The following is a 22,961-nucleotide window of genomic DNA, read 5'->3' as shown; positions in this document are numbered from 1 at the left end:
AAGTGGTGGCTAGTAGCAGCAGCTTCCTTGGTGACCCCGCTGTTCTACCTCCAAGCCACCATCCATCATTGTCCCATGTTTCTGCTGCATCTTGTCGGCGTGCGGCCGGCAGCACCATGCTTCATGCTAGGCGGGTACCTCATGGTACATGATGATTGGGAAGAGAGAAGAGAGAGGAGAGGGGGAGAGAGAGGAGAGGAAGAAAATGCTAACCACTAACATGTGGGCCCGACGCGACTCAGCTTACCACGTCAGCTAAAACCAGACATAATATTGGCTAGATGATCTTGTTTTTTAAATTAGAGGACCTATTGTATCTCGTATTAGAGTCCGCGACAACTTGAGGGACATAAATGAACTTATTCAGCGGCCAATGCCATATCCTAGCGAGAGCGTAATGGGCCTATCGACTCCTTGCGATTGTGGCCTTCTTTATCGATCTTGCTGCCGTCCCTGGCCTGCCTGGCTGCCTCGACACCCGTCCCGTCTCCTTCGCCCGCCGCGGCGCCGCCTGGGGCTTGGGGCCAATCACCGCGACGCGAGCGGCGGTGCAGGCTGCTTCCGCCGCATACTCCTTGCGGAAGTCAATCTCTCCGTCCCCTCGGCCTCGACTCCCGGAGGTCTCCTTGCGAGCTCGCCGACGCCCGCTGCCGCCCGTGCCGATCTCCTTCCCGCGAGCAGCGGTGCCGTCGTCCTGCTGCTTCCGCCTCCGGTGAGCACCCGTGCCGACGCATATCCTCTTTCTTTCCCATCCCCTCTCTCTACACACTTTTTCCCTCTTTGCTTTAACCTTGTCTTCTCTTCTAGATCTGGAAGCTCTTCTTTGCCTTAAACCCTAGTGCTAATAACAGAGTTTTTTCCCAAGAAAATTTGGGCACGTTAGGTTCCGCGTCCGCCCCTGACGAAAGCAATGGGACGCCCGGAGCCTGTGGTTTTGTTTGCACAGACGATCCTCCACTCCCAGCTGGATGAGTATGTAGACGAGGTAAGCTTTTCCAAATACTTCTTTTCCGTCTTAATCTTCTCTGTTTGTGGTGACGCTACTTCTTCGTGATTATACTTTTGTACGTTTGGCTTGATTGTTCGTCCTGTTCCATCGGACCGTACGTTCTCAAATCTTGCGCACGATTAGGCTGAATATTAGGGCTAGTTGGTGCATACTGGTCTCTAAAAGAACTTCTATTTTCCAAAGAGGTTCAATGTAATGGGCCTGTTTGGGGGAGTTTCTAGTTGCTGCAGCTTCTCCCAGAATCAGAAGCTCCCCCAATCAGTCCAGCTTTTGGTCCAGATTCTGAGAAGTTATAGTTATAGAATCCAGGAAATGAACTATCAGCCAGAAGCTGGGAAATCCAGCTTTTCCAGATTCTCAGAAGCTGGCTACCACTCAATTGCGTCTCAGAATCTTAAGATCCCCTAAATAGACCCAATATATGCTGTGAAAAAGGTTTACAGTGTTTGATCCTGCTAGTGTGTCAAAGTTTTTATCTGAGACAATCTAGTCAAGTTGATCAGTAATGCGGTAATGCCAAGATGTAATATAGTTGACATACCAACAGTACACAAGCAATAGATCGAATGCCTTTGAGCCCATGAAGACTGGATCAAGTGTTGTTGTGTCCTTTTCAAACGATGGGATGCACCTTTTCACCTACCAATGGTGTCAATTGATTCTGATGGTTACCCTGTAAACCTTACTAAACAAAAAAAAATCCCCTATTAGTTCATCAGTAGTCAGCTTGATTCTTTTTTGTTGCTGACTCATTTCAGACTACTATGCATGCCTAACAAAGATGAATTTGTATTTGTTTGAACATCATTTGTTTTACAATAGATAAATTTGCCAGTGTTTTGTTATAGTAGATGTGACAAAACTTCAGAAAAGAAGACATGCAGAAAGCTTTCTTACATGGTACTCCCTCCGTACTCGTAAAGGAAGTCGTTTAGGACAGTGACACGGTCTCCAAAACACAACTTTGACTACTTGTTTCTATAAAAAATATTTATTGAAAAGTGATATATGTATACTTTTATGAAAGTATTTTTCAAGACAAATCTATTCATATAATTTTTACATTTTCAAACTCAACAACTTAAGAGTTATTCATGATTTATATTCCTAAGGTTTGACTTAAACATTGTCCTAAACGATTTCCTTTACGAGTACGGAGAGAGTACTAACTACTAACTGCCCATGGGAACCAAACATCCACAAGTGTTCACCATTGGGACATTTGTTCCCTCAAGAATATAACTTACAGTTTATAGGGAGGGAGGAAAGGAGAGGCCCATTTGGCCTCTTTAACTTCATATTGTATTTTCTCTCCTTGTGTTCACTTCATTCTTCTGTATCACACAGGTGTTATTTTCTGAACCTGTCGTGATCACTGCTTGCGAGTTTCTTGAGCAGAATGCCTCTCCTTCTACACCAAACATATCCCTTGTAGGGTGAGAAACACTTCTCATGAATATATTTTTTGCAATTTCATCTTCTTGTATATCGCGAAATCAACATGTTTCTCCATGTGCATACCCTGTATAGGTGAACTAGGATACTCCTTCCATCCCAAAAGGTAGCTATATTTTGGGATGGAGGGAGTAAAATATGTGTGTGTGTAATTTATTTTGTTTTTGTCTGTTAGAAACATTGGCCACTTTTGTAATTACTTATGTAGTGGTTATGAACATTAGTATTTCTTAATGATTTGACTTGTAGGTGGATGACTATCACATGACTAAAGGAAAATGTTCTTTTTTTTGACATAGGTAGATGTTACCTAGCTGAAATCAGTATTTCTTATTTTTATGAACTCAACAATTTCATTTTTCTTTAGATTTTCTGAGCAGCTTGTAACTACAATAGGACATTCTCCATTTTTCAGTGTGCATATAGAACATGCCTATATTTATATTATACCTGATTTCTGATGTACTTTTAATATGCTAGGCTAATGCTATTTTGTTGATATGTAAATAAGCACAAGACTCCAGTTTCTATGGTATGAGAGATGTTATTAATATCTACTGGCTAGCTGTGTGAAGAATATGCTCTCACATTTTGTTATGTGTTAACAACATTTTTCACTTTTTGTTCATGTGTTGATAAGCCATTTTCCCTAATTAACATTGATCATTTTATATTCAGGGCTACATCCCCACCTTCATTTGCTCTGGAAGTCTTTGTTCACTGTGATGGGGAGTCCCGATTTAGGCGCCTTTGCCAGCCTTTCTTGTATTCACACTCTTCATCCAATGTGCTAGAAGTTGAGGTACAGCTTCTGATTCTCGGTGTACTTTGTCCATTATTCTTAGTTGGTGTTAGTGTCTTTTTTTTATCTATAGTTCAATGGACCCTACTCCAGTTCGGAAGCAACAGCTATTGCAGCATTTTCAATGTTTGTGTTATTTTACCAAGTAAAGTTCATTTCTTTGCAACAACAGTGAATTTGGGTCCTTGAACTGAAGTCTGCACATTTATGCCCCCAACACTTGTATAATAAGTCAACAAGGTCCAGGCATTACCTAATTGGTAGTCTTACATATGCTATTTTGAAGTGGGAGTTTGTTCATCCCTCCTTGACTAACAGAAAACATATCCCACCTCTAGAAAGGACCTAGAGAAAAAAACTAACTCGATAACCAACTGATTGGATCACAAAAGAATGAATGTTTATGGAGTATTGCTGTAATACAATACATTCTAGTATCCCACTACCTGGAGTAGCAACTTCGCACCTCTGATATACTACCTATACAAAAATAATACACTCCTTTATTACTTGAGTATATTAATCTGCATGGCTACCATGGCATATTAAGGCTGTGTTCTTCCCCCTTTTTTCCCAACTCACCTCCCTCTTTTTCCGCGCGCACGCTTTTCAAACTGGTAAACGGTGTGTTTTTTGCAAAAAATTTCTATTGGAAAAGTTGCTTTAAAAAATCATATTAATCCATTTTTCAAGTTTTTTAGGCTAATACTTAATTAATCACGCGTTAAAGGGCAACACCGTTTTCTGTGCGTGGTACTCCACCTCCTGAACTCAGCCTAAGTGACCATGACATCTGAGGGGTGCCAGGAAGGCACGGTGATGCTGTTGCATGGCCAAGGCGAGGTGAAGGGCAGCAGGGATGCATGAAAGTGCAGAGCGGAAGGTAGAATAGAGCACAGCAGATCAGTTGATGAAGCATGGGGAGCAGAACAGATTGGGGATTGATAGGCAAGAGAAGTGCAAATCAGAGCAAAAAGGAGGCATGGAACAGCACAAAGAGATGACTAGCAAAACAGATCGGGATTGAGAGGCAAGAGAAGTGGAAATCAGAGCGAAGGGAAACAGACAGCAGAGCTGATCGGTGGTTGGGATGAATGGAACCTGCAGATCACGAAGTTTCCACAGCATGGATGAGGAAGCTTGGCCAGTGGAACAGGCAGGTGAAGGAAGGCCAGCATGGCAGAGGCAACCCTCCTGGCGAACACCCCCCCTGCCTCGCTCTTTCATCTAATCCCATACGGCCAAGGTTCTGTGGTGTCAAGTGTCAACCATGTTCATGTGCTTAATTCAACTCCGATCCGAATTCCATGAATATATTGCAAAGAACCCCATAACTTATAGGCTGTTTTGATTAACCTTCAGATTTGCCCACAGAACTACTAGAAAATTCTAGACACAAACTTTCTCCACAGGATTTTCTAGTTTACTAGTTTGTCTGCCATGTGAAAGGGGAGTAGAAATGCCAGATATAAGATATATCTCGATTCTTTTAGCTTATGGTTGAAGTGCCCTATCATCATTTGCTTACATAGGGTTTGAATATTCCTCCAGTAACTTAACACAAGTTTAAGGACATAAATGCTCAGTTTGCTGGTTCTGGTACTAATATAGATTTTTGTCAAGTGGTATGCCTACCTGCTATTTTTAGTTTGCTGCTTGAGCCACTTTTCTTTCAAATTCTATTTTGCAGGCTATCGTTACAAATCATTTAGTGCTTCGTGGAACTTATCGCAGCCTTACTCTTGTAATTTATGGGAATACCGCTGAAGACCTTGGCCAATTCAACATAGAACTAGATCTGGATCATTCTCTTGCGAATGTGGTTAGCTCTCCATCAGAGGGAAAGCTTGAGGACCTGCCACCAGCACTACATTCATCCAAATTTACATTTGAAGAATCATTATCTTCACTAAAACCATTGAGTTTGCAAGCTACAGAGTTGGATTTATCTATTGAAGTGAAGAAAATTCTACTTTTAGCTCTTACAATGTATCAGATACCAAATGTGGAAAACCTTATTCCTAACCTACAAAGTGCAGTTATCTCAGCTGTTTTGAAATACATGCCTGCTAGCACTAACTGCATGTCACGCAATTGGAATCGGGACCCCGCAAATTGCTTCGCTGAGGATAATGTCGATTCTCAGGGAACTAGTAACACTCTTCTAATGGAAGCTAGCAACGAGCTCTTTGACATTTGGAAAAATGTCAATTCTATTGTAGACAATATTACTTTTGATGATAATGGCCTTGCCTTCAGACTAGAAGAGTTGCCCACGACTAAACACCTATTCACGTTGTTTGATAGTTGTTTCCCATATTACAGAAATTGTTCATTACTTGATCTAGAGTGCCCTTTTCAGGTAATTTATCTACCAACTTTCATTACTTGTTTAATGTAACTACACAGCTTACTTATCTGAAGCCTTTTTAATTTCAGAGTAAGCGGCTAGTTTTCTCTTTGAGTTTGGTTCTCCTACTATGTTCCTCAAAAGAGAGCTGCTTTTATTTTGTTGATGCTGGCGGAATGGAGCAAATCATTAACCTGCTTTGTTGGAAGACCTCAATATCTCCAGCTACTACACTGCTTGTCTTAGGTATTGTTGAGCATGCTACTCGGTATGTTGTCGGATGTGAAGCTTTCTTGGGATGGTGGCCACGGAGTGATGACAACAATATACCTATTGGCAGCAGTGTTGGCTATTGCTCTTTACTGAAGCTTCTACTGGAAAAGGAAAGACATGATATTGCCTGTCTGGCTACATATGTTCTACAACGCCTGCGTTTTTATGAGATACTATCGAGATATGAGGTTTGGAAATTTCTTTCAACACCTAATCATTTGTCTGTTTTCATTGTATTGTGTATATTGTATGAAGCCTTTAGTTGATTTGCAGTCTGCAGTGGTAAACATTGTGTCAAACCTACCTTCTGAAGAACTTTCTTCTGATGGAGTTAACTTTCTTAGTTCTGCAAGTATTGAACTAGCTGAACTGCTGGTAAAGTTTCTAAACATGTCTTTTATCAGGCCAATATCAATACACAGGATATGTATGTCCTGTCATCCTCCTTGCATGTGAAGTGGGCTATCAGTAGTATAATTATACTGACAAATATTAATGCAGAAAATGATAAATATGTGTGTCCCTATTGAAGATCCTTCACCAGTGCTTACTGCTAGAAGAATATGTAAATTTGGTCATTTGGAAGGTTTATTGTCATACAACTTGACAATTGGTCTTATAACTTCTTCGAAATACAGTTTCCTGCAGTTCGATGCTGATCCATACATGTTATCTCTTATCCAGGTAATACTGTCTAACCATACACACTTGTTTTTCTTTGCATATTGGTTTATCTCTGTGCATTGTAAGCCTTTATGAAGATTTATATGAGAGTGAGTTGGATATTGGGCCACATATTACAGAAGTTTCACTTTGGACTAGGTAATGTTTCCTTGCTGTTGAACTTTGACCACCCTTCTCCATTCCTATTCTTATCAAACTCCATCTAGCTTCCTCCTTGATCAATGGTGGAGGCAAGGAGAATGATTAGGAAGCATGGTTCCTGTGCTTTCACTATTGTCCACCTTGCACCATCATCTGTGTGTTCTGGTGCTCTGTACTGTGCACTAGACTCAAGCAACCACTACCTGGAGTGCACCAGAGTGACAGCACAGACCACTGTGCCCTTTGCTGAGCTGCTGGACATTGAACCCTGAGCCCGAGCCCCCAGATATACTTGGAATCGTAGTAATCAGCTGTAAGGTCCTAAACACTGTCTTCAAGCTCACCATTGGACCAAAGCTTCCCCACTCCATGTCCTCTTCATCTTGGGCCCTTCTGATGTTTATCCAGGAGGACGCAAGTGGGAACCTCGAGAGAAGAGAGTGAGAGATGGAGAGGGAAGATGTGGCTAAAATGCAACAAAGGAATGTTACCTGGTTCACATAGAAAACATTCCCCAAGGGGTGGTCTGAAATGAAACTTTGGTAATAATATGTGGCCAATGTGTGAATGCTTGTTGTCAATCTGCAAGTCCTGCTTTTGTTGAAATTAACTATAATTATCATTTCTTTACACGATAGCATGAACAATAGCTTATTGTCTATGAAATGAATGTGTTGCTTAATAGTCTTTCACCCACAAAGGGCCACCTTTCATCCTTTTGTGGACTGGATGTAGGTGTCGCTGGACAAGTTCCAACAGGTTACATTAGTATTTTGGTTAGGGTTAAGTCCAATATAGGTTCTAATCCTATATTACATACATGTGTCTATGGTTTGTCATGTGGCATCCCATTCAGGCTGGTAGGCCCCACTGGGCATACCCTACCCATGAGAGCTCCAGCCACCCATGCCTATAGCTCCACTTCGGCGCCCACCACCCTTCTCTGCCCATGCCTGCCAGAGAGCAGCAGCGGCTGTGGCATCCTCCCAGCCCCTCCTTCCTTCAACCCATGTCGTTGTGATAAACCCTCGTCGGATGTGGCCCATGGTGAGCCCCCTCGGTGCCGGTGGCGGCAGACTCACCATGGAAGGATCACGTTGGCGGAGCAGGAAGCACACTTGGCACCTTGTCACTGTATGTCGTTGACAGTGTGGCTGATGTGGTTGCTCCGTTGGAGTAGATCTGGTAGTTGGATTAATTCATGCTTGTTTGTTGCGTTGCATGCAAATCCAAATGGATGTGGCAGTTAGGACCTCGTGTGTGCATGTCAACAAAAATAGTGCAGCATGCCAACTAAATCTGCTCGATCGGTGTGTCGGTTCTTTAAGCCGGACTCGATGTCATTGATGGTGGCCTTGAGAGCCTAGCAGATCAGCTAGCGGCAGCTTTGAGGCCATCTCGGCGTGGGGTAGGGTGGTGGTGTCGGGGCCATTTCGGCAGCTCCAAGCTGTCACAGCCGCTGGCCTCCTCCGAGCTCCCATGTTGCCACCACGGGCCTCTTTTGGAGTTGTGAGAGAGGGAGAGAGAAAGAGTGGGAAGGACGAAGAAGATGAATGGGACAGTGACACATGGGGCCAACTAAAATATTTTTATGAACTTGTTGACTAGATTGCCACATGTGTGTCACGCTGAAGCAAAACCACCTGATATGGCTTAGGGGGTATTTCGTCTGGTTTGAAAAGTTGAAGGTTGTTAAATGTCCAGTATTAGAGTTCAGGGGGTTAGATTGAACTTTTGCAAGTTGAGGGGGGTAAATCGGACTTGAACCCTTTTGGTTACTATGCTAACTTATATCCTATTTTTATTTTTTAAGACCCATAAAGCAATATTATACTGAAGTTCGTAAATATTATCTGCAATGAACGATGCTATGCAACAGCAAATTCTCCTTTAAAGTGTAGTAGCATTTTCATTTTATGTTTGTTGCAAACTTTTCTCTTTGTCAAGGTATTCCTGCTATTCCTCATTACTGCTTGTTATCAGCAGACGGTACGCTTTTTTGTTTTTCAGAAATGTGAGTTGTTCACTTTGGTGTTCTTTTTCAAGCAGGAAAGAGGTTTTTTCCCCCTGTCAGCAGCCTTGTTGTCATCACCAGTACTGCGGTTAGCGAGTGGACCTGCTGCTGAAATTTTGATGGAGATAGCATCATCAATTGAAGCCCTTGTCCTCTCCCTTCTTTTTTGCCGTTCAGGTTTGATTGGCATTTTCTTAAAACTGGTATTCATCATTTTTATACATTGTGACATGAAATCTTCCTTTTCTGTTCTCAGGGTTATCTTTCCTGCTCGGTCAGCCTGAAGCAACTGAGCTTATACTTCTGTCCCTTCAAGATGGTGAAGATATGAGTAAAACAGAATGCATGACTCTAAGACAGGCCTTTGTTCTTCTGTCAAAAGGATTCTTCTGCCGCCCACAGGAAGTTGCAATGATCACAGAGCTACACCTTAAAGTGGTCTGTGCAGGCCGACCACATGAGAACTTTTATCCTTTTTTTATGCTGATAAAACATTTGGGAATACATCTGAATGGTAGACACTGCTCACTAGGATGTGAATATGGAGAATGGGTTATGTCAGGGCATTAGATTTGGTGAAAATGCAGGGTGGATTTTACCTAAGAAAGTGTTATCTTCCCTGGTTGTGCTCGAATCATTAGTTATATGCCTTGATGCGTAGTTTACACCATGCATTTTTTTTCTACATTTTGCTCCCACTAACTTGTATGCTTGTGTTTTACCTCAACTTTTGTTCCGACTTGAAAGCATTAATTCAATCATTCTACTCATCATGTCATCCACATTATCAGTGCAACATTGGGCTGTAATAATATTGTTTACATAATTGCTTCAGGAACATAGTTTATTTGCATACAACTTATTAAACTTGAAAGTTTCAACTCTTCTTAGTCATATTGATGATTTGAATTATTTGGTCTGTAGGGAAGTGCTGCCAATAGGCTACTTGCAGTTCCTCCAAATTCTGATGAGCTTTTGTGGGTTCTTTGGGAACTTTGTTCTATTTCTAGGTCAGTGTTGAAGTCATCAGTTTTTACTGAATAATACTCCCTCCGTTTCATATAATAAGACTTTTTAGCATTGCCCACACTCATATAGATGTTAATGAATCTAAACACATATATATGTCTAGATTCATTAACATATATATGAATGTGGATAATGCTAGAAAGTCTTATAATATGAAACGGAGGAAGTATATGATATGTGCTTGTGATCGAAAGTCCTACATGTGTGCAAAATAATGGCTAAGCCTATGCATTGCCATTTTGATATTATCACTGTCTTGGCCCATTTCTAACTTTTTTTTTTTGGCAGGACTTGCATTCTCTGTAATCAAGAAAATTCTAAAACTGTCTGAATGTTTTCTAATATTGTAAATTTTTAACACACATTCTTACTCTAAAATAAAAAGTACTAAAACTTTGATCTGTATAATGAAACAAAACAGTGATAAGAAGTACTGTAATGTTGCTTTGAATGTGGAAAGGTCACAGAGAAGCTAGTTTTCAGTATCTTCTTTCTATAGACTTTTCTGTATGGAATAATGCACATGTTTATAAACATTATAAGTGATGCAGGTCTGATTCAGGTCGCCAAGCATTATTAACTCTTGGTTTCTTCCCTGAGGTGCCATTGTTTGTCTGCATTAGTAATTGTATATGCAACTTATTTGAGATGTTGAATGATGCTATATTCCTGTCACAGGCAGTATCAGTTCTGTTGAGTTCTCTCTCTTCGTACAATGACCTTGATTCAGTCACGAATAAAAATGGTTAGTAAGCAACATTCTTCTAGACATTTCATTTTTGAAGTTTGAATATAGCTTACATCTCCATGTTGACTTAACCGGTATCAGGAGGGTCTCCTTTGGGCCATGCCATCTTCCATTCGACTGCGGAAATTCTTGAAGTTCTGGTTGCAGATTCAACTGCTTCATCACTTAAATCATGGATTGGATTTGCTATTGATCTCCATAAGGCTTTGCATTCATCTTCTCCTGGTTCAAATAGGAAAGATGCTCCAACAAGGTTGCTTGAATGGATCGATGCTGGTGTTGTGTACAAGAGAAATGGCGCTGTTGGGCTTCTCCGTTACTCCGCTATTCTAGCTTCTGGTGGAGATGCTCATCTTTCTTCTGGAAATGTGCTTGTCTCAGATTCAATGGACGTTGAGAATGTAGTTGCAGATCCAAATAATACAGATGGTCAAGTCATTGATAATCTTCTTGGTAAGCTTGTCGCGGATAAATATTTTGATGGAGTTGCTTTGTGCAGCACTTCTGTTGTTCAATTAACGACAGCTTTCCGCATTTTGGCGTTCATTTCGGAAGAAAAGGTAAGCAGCTCATTCCGTTAAAAAACCTATTTGTTCTTAACTTCTTATTTGCAAAGAGTGGATGCCATCCTTTTTTGTTGTTTTGAAGGCTGTAGCTTCATCCCTTTTTGAAGAAGGCGCAATCAATGTTATATATGTTGTCCTGATGAACTGCAAGTCTATGCTTGAACGCTTGTCCAATAGTTATGGTTAGTATGTATTTATCATGCTATTAGTATGTATTTATATTGTTAATGAAGTAAATCAAACTTCACATCCTATTTCTGTGCTAACTGATGTCACAATTATTTTTCCTTAAGATTACCTCGTTGATGAAGGCGCTGAACTCAGTTCTACTACAGAATTGCTTCTAGACCGAACTCATGAACAAACCCTTGTTGATCTCATGATTCCCTCACTTGTCTTGCTGATAAATCTTCTTCATATATTAAATGTAAGATGCTATCTTCTGTTATTTGTGATGTAGATGTATGCTTCTGTGTATAATCATGCTATTGCTTCCAGCTACTAATTTCAATAATTTTGGATTTCTTTATTTTGAAGGAAACAAAGGAACAGTATCGCAACAAAAAGCTTCTTACTGCTCTTCTGCAGTTACACAGAGAAGTCAGGTAGGTCATGGATATAATCCTTTTGTCCCCTACTGCCCCCTCTCCTCTCTCTCTGATATACATCTGCAATTTCATTTTTTCAGCCCAAGACTAGCAGCATGTGCTGCAGATTTGTCTTTCATGTTTCCTAGTTTTGCTGTCAGTTTTGGTGTTGTTTGCCATCTTGTTACGTCAGCAATTGCTTGTTGGCCATTGTATAATTGGGCACCTGGTCTGTTTCATTGCCTTCTTGAAAATGTTGAGGCTACTAATGCTGCAGTACCATTAGGTCCAAAAGATGCATGCAGTCTCCTTTGCCTTCTGGTAAGTCTTTTACTTTTTTTGGGTAACGAAAGTACAGGCACTGCCTTGTACAATTGTATTTGTTCTTGTTGCTTATCAGGTTTTGTCTGCATTTGAAGGGTGATCTTTTCCCAGATGAAGGCATATGGCTGTGGAAAGTGGAGGTTCCTTCTCTGACTGCCATTAGATCTTTGAGTACTGGTACGGTCCTAGGTTGTCAAGTTGAAAAACATATGAACTGGTACCTTCACCCTGAGCATGTATCCATACTACTCGTAAGATTGATGCCGCAACTTGATCGACTTGCATGTGTCATTGACAATTTTGCTACTTCGGTATGTCGTGGCTTTCAATTTCTGTTTTGTTTCTCACTCAGTGTCAAACAACTTTCAACCGTAAATACTTGTGTTGACAACTGTGTGACAGGCCCTTACGGTGATACAAGATATGCTTCGTATCTTCATTGTCCGTATTGCCTCTGAAAAGATTGAATGTGCTGTTGTTCTTCTTCGTCCGATCTTTATTTGGTTAAACAACAAAGTTGATGAAACTTCACTGTCAGAGAGAGAGATCTTCAAGGTAATGTGGACTAATTATGGCTCGCTGTTATGACAATGCATGATTCATAATCTTGCCATGAATCAAAATTAAGATTCAAATAAATTCATAATCTTGCCAGTGCATGACTGTATGTGATGAATAATTTTGGTGAATTTTTTTCCATCCGGTGAATCCTATCAACTTCTGTTCTTGATGTAAAAAAAGAGTAAAATTGCAAAGTTCTCAGGAGAGCAGGGGGCAAATTTGCAAGGGTATACATGCCATTTTCAGCAAATCTAACATCGTTTGGATGACTTAACATAACAGGGGTAAACCATAGCTTCTTTTTAAAAAAACAGGGGTAAAATCACAAACCCTAAAAAACAGGGATAAAATCACAATTGCACTTGAAAGTAGGGGTAAGAACACAATTGCCCCATGATCTTTATGGACTGGCTGGAAGTAATCACTGCAGTACGAAATTTCAGTACAGTACTATTTGCATGCCGTTTGTGATAACAGATGCACACAACATTCAATTTTCCACCCAATTTAGTCTTCTCTTCATTTTATGCCGCCACTCAGCATCACTAATCAGTTGCTTAATGTGTTGTTTCAGGTTCATCAGTTGCTTCAATTTATTGCAAAACTGTCAGAACATCCAAATGGCAAGGTGAGAGGTTCTCTGCTATTCATGGGCCATTGCATTTTTTTTTCTCCTACTCGTCTCATTTTTCTTGTTATTCAGGCATTGCTCTGTAAAATGGGAGTCGCAAGGATTCTTAGAAAGTTATTACAAGAGTGCAGCAGTATGTGTTATATGGAGGACAACATGATTTCTGATAAAGGGGTCTACTCAAATGATCTCCTTATGCTAAGATGGAAGATTCCTTTGTTGAGATCTATTGCATCCATCTTTAGTACCCGGCCATCTAGTAAAGAGCCGACTACTGTTGAAGAGTAAGAGATATACTGTGGCATTGTTTATTTTTAGGTGTATAAACACCTTGCTTGCATGTTAAAACTAATTATTTTCATTGGAACTAGGCTTTGGAACGAGAATGCCTGTGTTGAAGAATGCTCTTCTATCATGTATCACCTCTTGATGTTATGCCAGGTGCAGTTTCTTTTATTTCTTTCTGGAATAAGTTTCTGCTTGTGCAAATATGGTTCTAAATGTTTAGTAAATCACTAATTTACTTTCCACTTCTTTGTTTGATTTCCAAGCTACCCTGTACATTTGAAGTCAGGATGTGTAGCTCAATGTTTCGTCGTGGTTTCTTCAGTTCTGTCTGAAATGATTCCAGCAGAGCTCTTGCTCACATTGGAAAAAAAAAAATTCCATGTACCTCCAGAAAAATGATTATTTTATTTCTGTTCCTTGATCATTTCCAGAGCATAGTTATTAAAACCGGACCAGACCGGCAGTCGGACCGGAAAAAACCGGAACCAGAGCCCCTACCGATCCGGTCCAGGTAAAAGACCGGCATGCAATTGACCCGGCTATGAACCGGTTAGACCGTCCGGTTTTGGGTGAAAACCGCTATTAAACCGGAGAATAAAACCGCTTTGAACCGGCCTTATGGCTGCTATCCACGCGTGCAGGGTGCTGGTGGGGGAAAATGAGGGAAAATATGGCTTGGGTGGGAATCGAACCTAGGACCACATGGGAGTTAGTAAACTCCCCTAACCACCAGGTTACTTCGTCGCTTGTGTTTACATAGAATGACTAATATATTTAAGAGTTATTGAACCGGATTAGACCACCGACCCAACCAGTTGAACCAGTGAACCATTGAACCGAGAGCCTCACCGGTTCGATTACCGGTCCGGTCTCAATAACTATGTTCCAGAGTCTTGTTCCTCAACCCATTGAAGTTTTCTTTTGCACCCAATATTTCATGGGCAGCTTGGTGCCATGTGGTCGCCACGTGACTTATTTGTGCCATTTTGTTTTTTCTACACCATGAAATGATCCCACTTTGTTAGCTCCTTGCTTAGGCAGGGTTATTATATTCTTGCTTATATGTTCTAAGTTTATGATCTCACAACAACATTTCATGACCTGAGGCCATGATGGGATAACCACTGCCTGGATGATAGCCGGGCGGCATTGGCTACTGGAGAAGGGATGTAGATTTAGACTAGGGAGAAGAACATTGGGGGAGAGATTAGACTAATTGATTTCATTCCTTAATACTCCCTCCTTCCCAAATTGATCATCATGTAATAGAATCCAAAATTTCTCAAATTGATCATTATATAACTGCATGGACACAGATTTCATCATAATACAATTAATGCAGTATGGAAGAATGTGTGCATGCTAGGGTGTAATTGGCTTGGGGTTTTAATCGATGCATGCATTGTGGGAGAATGTGTGCATGGTGTCTTGATTGATGTGATTTAAATTGTCCTTGGTCTTGGTGCATAAACTTATATGATGATCAATTTGGGAAGGAGGGAGTACATCCCTTCTCTAGTAGCCGATGCCACCCGGCTATCCTCCTGGCGGTGGTTATACCCATCATGGCCTTTGGTTGTGACACATCATTTGAAACCGAACATGGAAAGATTTCGATGCACAGGTTTTGATAGTACTGGGATGTAAAATGGACAATTTTGGAGTTGTAGGTGACAATGATACGGGATTTAAAATGGACACTTTTTTGGGAAAAAATGTAGTCACTGACATTTTGGTCTGACATATCAGCGACTGCAACTTTTCAATTGCATTTTTGATGCACTCAGTGGTGATGGAATTTATAAGAAACACACACTTGTGGTTCTTGATTTTTGTATGCATCATTCAGTAGAGGTGAAAGTGAGACCCTGAAGGATTAGCTAACTGCTTATAGAAGTTGAGGGTGTCAACATAATAAGGTAGGGTGGGCAAGATTTTCCAGTTCCCCCCTGTTTGCCTAGGGTTGTTTTCCAGTTCTCCAAGGTCATGTGAAAACATGTCAAAATCCTTAGGTACCACAGGAATCCTATCATAAGATATATTTAATGCAAAAATATGTCACTTATACTGTGGTGTTTACTCTTAAAGTTATACTTCTAATCCAAGAAATTAATATATGTACTAATTATTATATGGCACTTATCATGCTCTAATATGCCATGTCAGGTTCTGCCAGTTGGACGGGATATGTTTGCATGTTCTCTGGCATTCAAGGAGGTTGCTTCTTCCTATTCCTGTAGAGGCGCAGTAACTTCAATATTTTCACAAATCCAAACTTCTAACAAAGATGAGTCCCAAAAAAGTGAGAGTGAGACCTGTCATGACACGTCAAAGGTGGATAATTGGTGTGGCTTTTTCCCTTTGTTGAAGTGCTGGAAGAGGCTCCTACAATATATTTGTGCTAATCGTCCAACAGATTATTTGGTAGAAATAGTTTATGCCTTGACACTAGGTGCTATTGCCCTCAGCCAGTCTGGTCAAAAGTAAGCATTGTTTTTCTTTCTTTTGAATATCTTACTAATAAGTTTTAAACAAGTAATATCAATTGGGTTTCATTCTGATGTGCAAGCATGCCAAGCATATCTTTGCAGTCAGTGCTTCACTAGACTGCATGCTGATTCTCCAGAACTAATAAATTCACATGTTAAAAAACAATTTGTATATAAATGCTGGGAAGCAAACTTTGGACCTAATGAATTCACGTGCACATGGGATGCTCAACATCTACATATGATATTTTTAGAGAAGATTTCTATTCGACCTGTATATTATTAAATATGGGCTTAGATTTAATCCAAAATCTATTAAAATATAATGTTTTGAACCAGCCGGCTAACTGGTTAAACCGCAGTTGAACCAGCAAACTAAGAACCAATGGACTGACCCAGTTTACCCACTGTTCTGGCGAAATCCGGCCCATAGGTGGCTATGACTCGGATGGTGTGTGTTCACCCTTCTTGCTTCCATTATTGGTGATTTGGCCACCTCATCGTCTTGCAGCATGCAATGCTTTAGTGATACTGAGGATCAGTGATTACTAGGGGGAAATGGTGGAGGAGCACGCTATAGGGGGAAAGAGGCCATGGTTGGGCACGGGGCGGGGGGGGGGGGGGGGGGGGGTTGGCTCTGTGAATATTCATGGTTTGAGGGGAGTAGTGGCACTGTGAGCAGTTTGGGGTCCTTCGAATGTGACAATGCCAGAAAGGAAAGGGTAGAGTGTTCAGTGTGTGTGAGAGCCAGGGTCTGCAAGACTGCAACAGCGACAGGAGAACAGAACAAGCTCCCTTTTTATATAGTTCATGACTTTAGATTCATATAGCTGTGAGAACTTTAAGTACATTTTATATTATTGATGCTTATGTTTTGACAACAGTTTTTTTATGGATAGACATGCACATAAATACTCACATAGTTTACGTTGCTCATAGTCTTGAAGGTACCATCATATTGAGGCGTCTATTTGGGCACCCCTCTGTTCCTAGTTCATCAGAGGCCTCTGATGAGGTTACTTTTTTATTGAAGACATTTCAAGAGAAGATATGCCAGGGGTTTGACAATTGGTCGCCTTACGTTGGGAAACCTCTTTTACATCAGGTATTTTGGTTTTTTTCTTCAATATTTCAGTTTTCTGGCCTGTTTCTCACATTGATCATAATTCAAAGGTACGGAGCTCTGTCAGATTGCTATGCTCTATTATTGAGAATTCTGGACCATTCACGGATTCGGTACGGATGGTTCTTGAAGAGAGCACAATACCAGTTGGGGTGTTCCACAATATTGTCATGACTTCTCATCTAATGCCTTCCATAGACTTTGTGTCAGTAAATGATGATCCTGCTCTTTTATTTACCAATGCTTGGAAGGCTTTTGGTGATTTTGCAGAACCTTTTGGATGCCAAGTGTCTGACTTTAGCAAGAGGATGGTGTGGGAGTTGCCTGATTGTTCTATTGATAAACAGCTAATCCCGAGCCAATCTGCCAGGAGAAAACTGGCACTAGGAGATAGCGCAAGTAGACGTGTAAGGGACAATCAAACACATGAACCTAGTGGACAGTTCTCTCGAGGTTTAAATACACCTAGTGCCTCTATAGGTCATACGCGTAGAGACACTTTCCGCCAGCGGAAACCGAACACAAGTAGACCACCTTCAATGCATGTTGATGACTATGTCGCAAGAGAGAGAAACATAGAAGGTGCAAGCAGTGCATCAAATATTGTAAGTTCTACTCCACGTGGAGCACTTAGTGGAAGGCCTCCATCCATTCATGTAGATGAATTTATGGCAAGACAGAGGGAACGTCAAAATCCTGTTCTAGCGCCATCTGGGGATGCAACTCAGGTAAGAAGTAAGGCAACTTTGGATGACAATGTCTCTACCAAGCCAGAGAAACCGAGACAACCAAAGGCTGATCTTGATGATGATCAAGAAATCAACATAATCTTTGATGAGGAGTCAGGATCAGATGATAAACTTCCTTTTCCTCAACCAGATGACAGTCTGCAATCACCACCTGTCATTATTGGGGAGAACTCTCCAGGTCCCGTTGTTGATGAGACAGAAAATCAGCAGAATGGAATAAATCTGTTTTCTGGTACAGTTGTATCTGAGAGTGATGAAGCTTGTGAAACTGTCATATCTTCACAGACAGCAATCCGTCAAGAATCTAACATCCCTTCTGAGCGAAAATTTTCAGTTTCTAGCCCAGAGAAGGTCATGTTCCCCGATCATGCGGACGAATCTCCATTTATCTCTCCTACTACTGGATTGAAGGTTATACCTGGTTATAGCACACATGCTGCACAAGCAACACTGCGACAATTACCTCCAAATATGCATCGGAAAAGAAGCCCACATAAGCTGGCTGAGAGTTCGGTGTCCTCTGGATCTCATGGACATGATCGTACACTTTACAACAGCCAGCCACCTTTGCCACCGATGCCCCCACCAGTTTCTTCTACGTCTCTACAAAATCCTGATTCAATTCAAAGGCAACCATCATCTTACATTGCTAGAGATGGGCCACCACCTTTTCCTCCTAGTTATCTAATGCAGTCTTTTGACGCTTGTATGCCTTCATTTGTGGGGCATCAGGTAATAAATGTCTTAAAGTTTTAGTTGTTATGATCCTGCTGCCATTTTGACTTGCTGTTGTGATTTAAATTCTACAAGATGAATTCCCTTTTTCAGGTTCAAACTGAAAATGTCCTACCAAGCACCGGTGATTCATCATCAAATGCATTGCCAAGTGTTGATGCCAAGTTCTTGTGGAGCACACTTCCAGTAAATAGGATCCCTATGGAACACCTCAGCTCTGGTTCATCTACTCGGCCAGTGTCACCCCTTCCTCTACGGCCAGTTCTGGCAACCCAACATGCTGCAATGGACTCTGGGCCTCCAGGATCACTGTATAATCAAGGAGGGTCTGGTGTTCTCCAGCCTTCTCCACCTGCATCCCTTATCAATGATGCAACTTTAGGGACAAATCCCGCATCTGGTGGTGCACTTGCTTCAAATTCTTTGCCATCACTTGCATCACAATATATAATTGGTAGGCCTTCAACTCCTCCATTTTTTGGCACTCCTCTTCAAATCCAACTCTCATCTGGCCTTGCACAGAGTGTCTCTAATCCCCAGCCTTCTCTTTCCTCAATGCAACCACGAGCACCACCACCACCACCTCCACAGCCACATCCATCTCAAACATTCCAAGGTTCTCTTCAACAACCACAAGAGCAGCCAATGCCATATCCACTAAATACTATTCAGCCTCAGGTGCCATTGCAGTTTCCGAACCAGCTTCATGTTCCACAACTACAATTTTACCATCAGACTCAGGAGTCTGTCTTGCAACCGATTGGGCAGAGTGCACAACAGCAGATGGACTCTGGGATGAATTTAAATCATTTTTTTTCATCTCCAGAAGCTATTCAGGTTTATTTGATTTTTCTTTTCTTGGAATTACATGCTAGAGATCCTCGATGCCAATGGTTAGACTGATTTTGACGTCTTCTACTCTACTTCTTGCAGAGTCTGTTGAGTGATCGTGACAAGCTTTGTAAGCTTTTGGAGCAGAACCCCAAACTCATGCAGATGCTTCAGGTTAGATGGATGGATTTTGCGTGTTCTTTAGTGCGTTATATAAGTGCTTGGTCTCAGTAGGGGCACAGCGTTTTTGGTTCGAGTACAAGGTTTGCTGGATTTGTTACTGTCATACCTTAACTACCTGCTGAATGAGTATCTGCTTTTCATTTGACAAACAGGATCGTATTGGCCAGCTATAACTGAAATGGGAGGCGCCGGTGCGATGTGCCTGCTTGATCACCATGTTGCCAATGACAAATTAAGTCTTCTCTTTTTCTTTGTTCATATCTGTGAGCTAGGGGCAAACATGATGAGGTATTTATTGTTGCGATCCTTGGCAATGCGTGCAATATGTGTAGTGTTGCTTTCAGTTTTTGACCGATATTAAATTGGTTCATAAGCTCATCCTACATGGGCTGTGTGTTGAGAATGAATGCTTCTAACAATCCTTTAAAATCACGAGATGCCACTTTATCAGAAATTTGGATAGCTGAAGACCGTACGGTATGAATTGTTTTCTGACCAAATAAAATTGTTTAGAATCCAAGAATAGGAACTGAAAAAAAAAGGTGCCACCTAGTACAATTGTACAACACTTGAAATTTGTTTTTTTTTTGAACTTTTTATCTTTTAATTTTAGAATTAAATACTTTCAAAACTTATTTTCATGATCTAAACTTTTTGGTTACGCCATGCCAATCTCGCTGGATTCCAACATTATTTGATTACGCTGGTCTGTTAGTGTGGCAGCGTTGTTTGGCCTTGTCACCTTGATTGACGTGATGACAAAATTATCACGCTTGCTACGCGTGACATGTCAGGGTTGTTTTGTCAAGCTAGATAAGTAGGTATGGTTAAAAGGGTTGTTTTGAAAATAAGTGCTGGAAGGGTTTATTTAAATAAAAATTAAAAAAGTTAGAAAATTTTAAAAATTGACAACGCTAGCACAGCCTTGCCGCATCGAGACGCTGGCAATCCATGGCTGACACTGATACTGTTCAGAGCGCTCACTTTTCATCAATACGAAGTAATCTCACGTTCACTACTCAGACCAATCAATCATAAACTTTCTTTTGAACGGAAAAGATCTAAGTGCTGACCGGAAAGACCTGCAGACTTTATTTTGGATGGATACCAAAATCTCAGTGCCATTTTGGATGGATACCAAAGCGTGACTTTATTTGGCTAAATAGTAAATGTGCTACTCCATCTATCTTAAAATATAAGCATTTTTAGCATAGTGCCACGTCAACCATTTACAACTTTGACTATTAATAGAAAAAAATAAAAAAATATCAATCAAGTAAAATTGATGTTACTAGATTTATCATTAATCAAACTATTATAATATGCAACTGTTTTTATTTAAAATATTTTATTCTTATAGATATTGTTGGTCAAAGTAGCATGTCGAAAACTGAAATTTGGATAGCTGAAGACCGTACGGTATGAATTGTTTTCTGACCAAATAAAATTGTTTAGAATCCAAGAATAGGAACTGAAAAAAAAAGGTGCCACCTAGTACAATTGTACAACACTTGAAATTTGTTTTTTTTTTGAACTTTTTATCTTTTAATTTTAGAATTAAATACTTTCAAAACTTATTTTCATGATCTAAACTTTTTGGTTACGCCACGCCAATCTCGCTGGATTCCAACATTATTTGATTACGCTGGTCTGTTAGTGTGGCAGCGTTGTTTGGCCTTGTCACCTTGATTGACGTGATGACAAAATTATCACGCTTGCTACGCGTGACATGTCAGGGTTGTTTTGTCAAGCTAGATAAGTAGGTATGGTTAAAAGGGTTGTTTTGAAAATAAGTGCTGGAAGGGTTTATTTAAATAAAAATTAAAAAAGTTAGAAAATTTTAAAAATTGACAACGCTAGCACAGCCTTGCCGCATCGAGACGCTGGCAATCCATGGCTGACACTGATACTGTTCAGAGCGCTCACTTTTCATCAATACGAAGTAATCTCACGTTCACTACTCAGACCAATCAATCATAAACTTTCTTTTGAACGGAAAAGATCTAAGTGCTGACCGGAAAGACCTGCAGACTTTATTTTGGATGGATACCAAAATCTCAGTGCCATTTTGGATGGATACCAAAGCGTGACTTTATTTGGCTAAATAGTAAATGTGCTACTCCATCTATCTTAAAATATAAGCATTTTTAGCATAGTGCCACGTCAACCATTTACAACTTTGACTATTAATAGAAAAAAATAAAAAAATATCAATCAAGTAAAATTGATGTTACTAGATTTATCATTAATCAAACTATTATAATATGCAACTGTTTTTATTTAAAATATTTTATTCTTATAGATATTGTTGGTCAAAGTAGCATGTCGAAAACTGTGTCAAGATCTTAAAAATATTTTGGGACAGAGTGAGTAGTTTGGATTGAGGCAAACTAATTGGTAGTGCCCATATTTTATTTGGCTAAATTCTAGAGGTTTTATCACTATAATATCAAATTTTGGCTTTATATTGGTCTCAATCTAAACATGAGCTACATTACCAATTTATTGGTAGCGCAAAAGTTCCATCAGATGCCACAAAAGTACAACTGTGATCTAACAGAAGGGCAAATTGTCCATCCAAATCCACATCGTCACATTCAGAAGAGGCTGGGAGAGGGTAGGACTGTAGGAATCAGAAAATAATCGGTTCGCTGGACCACGCTTATCGCCTATCTGGAGTAGAAGCGATTCGGGACAAGCGATGCGATCGGACGAAAGCCTGGATGAAACGACTGAGAAATTTCTTAAGCACGTAAAGACCAGGCTGTCATAATTTGGACAAAATTTAATCAAGAAAGAAAAACACTACACTAAAAATATGATGGCCGTTGAATCCTATCCGAGACAAAAGTGTATTAAGGCCCCTTTGAATCGCACAATTGGAAAAACAGAGAAATCGAAAAAACACATAATTCTGATAGGAATGAAAGTGTAAAATAGAGTATTGTAAAACACAGGAATGATCATTTGATTGGATCGCAGTAAAAACACATGAATCGGATAAGATAGATAGACTCAAAGGAAATTTTCAAGGTTCGAGCTCTTCCTAAGTTTTCTTCAAAATCTACATGTAGTGAGCCATTTCATTGGATTTTCATAGGATTTGGAAAACTCCAATCTTTTGAATCAAATGGCCACATAGGAAAAATTCCTATAGTAGTTTAATTCTATGAAATTTTTACATAAATCATTTGATTCAAGTGGGTCCTAAAACTTCCAAAGGAATTGTGAATATGAGGCTGGATCCCTTGATAGAAATCCTCCAAAATATGGAGGAAAATTTCCTATCATATGAAATTCATTTGAACTGATCCTACCATCCAACTAGGGAAAGTATATGGTGGAAACCACATGCTAGATGGAAACTTGGAAACTTTTTTATAGAAGTT

At 40.3% G+C, this 22,961-nt stretch overlaps 1 protein-coding gene across 9 annotated transcripts; it reads left to right on the top strand.

Moving 5' to 3' along the window:
• The first annotated feature begins 460 nt into the window (after positions 1–460).
• Positions 461–20,026, top strand: LOC107277724 (protein virilizer homolog). 9 transcript variants are annotated; one of them, XM_015775209.3, is made up of 29 exons: positions 461–712; positions 866–985; positions 2,357–2,445; positions 3,143–3,266; positions 4,957–5,628; positions 5,706–6,077; positions 6,163–6,264; positions 6,391–6,573; positions 8,764–8,905; positions 8,985–9,166; positions 9,653–9,738; positions 10,309–10,357; positions 10,436–10,502; positions 10,587–11,065; positions 11,154–11,253; positions 11,365–11,498; positions 11,609–11,676; positions 11,760–11,979; positions 12,078–12,293; positions 12,385–12,537; positions 13,118–13,171; positions 13,247–13,458; positions 13,546–13,615; positions 15,629–15,945; positions 16,891–17,056; positions 17,125–18,555; positions 18,652–19,395; positions 19,492–19,563; positions 19,725–20,026. In XM_015775209.3, exons 2-29 carry the CDS (start codon positions 911–913, stop codon positions 19,743–19,745), a joined length of 6,600 nt encoding a protein of 2,199 aa, XP_015630695.1. In that variant the 5' UTR covers positions 461–712; positions 866–910; the 3' UTR covers positions 19,746–20,026. The 9 variants fall into 9 exon arrangements, with proteins under 9 accessions (XP_015630695.1, XP_066164524.1, XP_066164526.1 ...); XM_066308427.1 differs by having other exon boundaries at positions 18,634–19,395; XM_066308429.1 differs by having other exon boundaries at positions 8,761–8,905.
• The last annotated feature ends 2,935 nt before the right edge of the window (positions 20,027–22,961 follow it).

The sequence above is a fragment of the Oryza sativa genome, chromosome 3, assembly GCF_034140825.1.
Source record: "Oryza sativa Japonica Group chromosome 3, ASM3414082v1".
Lineage (NCBI taxonomy): Eukaryota > Viridiplantae > Streptophyta > Magnoliopsida > Poales > Poaceae > Oryza > Oryza sativa.
This window is presented reverse-complemented; position numbering and strand designations above follow the sequence as displayed.

What these genes read in the sequence shown, in the direction of transcription:
- LOC107277724 (XM_066308424.1), top strand. Translation starts at nt 911, where the DNA reads ATGGGACGCCCGGAGCCTGTGGTTTTGTTTGCACAGACGATCCTCCAC. An exon ending in TGGATGAGTATGTAGACGAG is followed by an intron (nt 986 to 2,356) that starts GTAAGCTTTTCC and finishes TGTATCACACAG; the next exon opens with GTGTTATTTTCTGAACCTGT. An exon ending in CTTCATTTGTGGGGCATCAG is followed by an intron (nt 18,556 to 18,633) that starts GTAATAAATGTC and finishes AAATTCTACAAG; the next exon opens with ATGAATTCCCTTTTTCAGGT.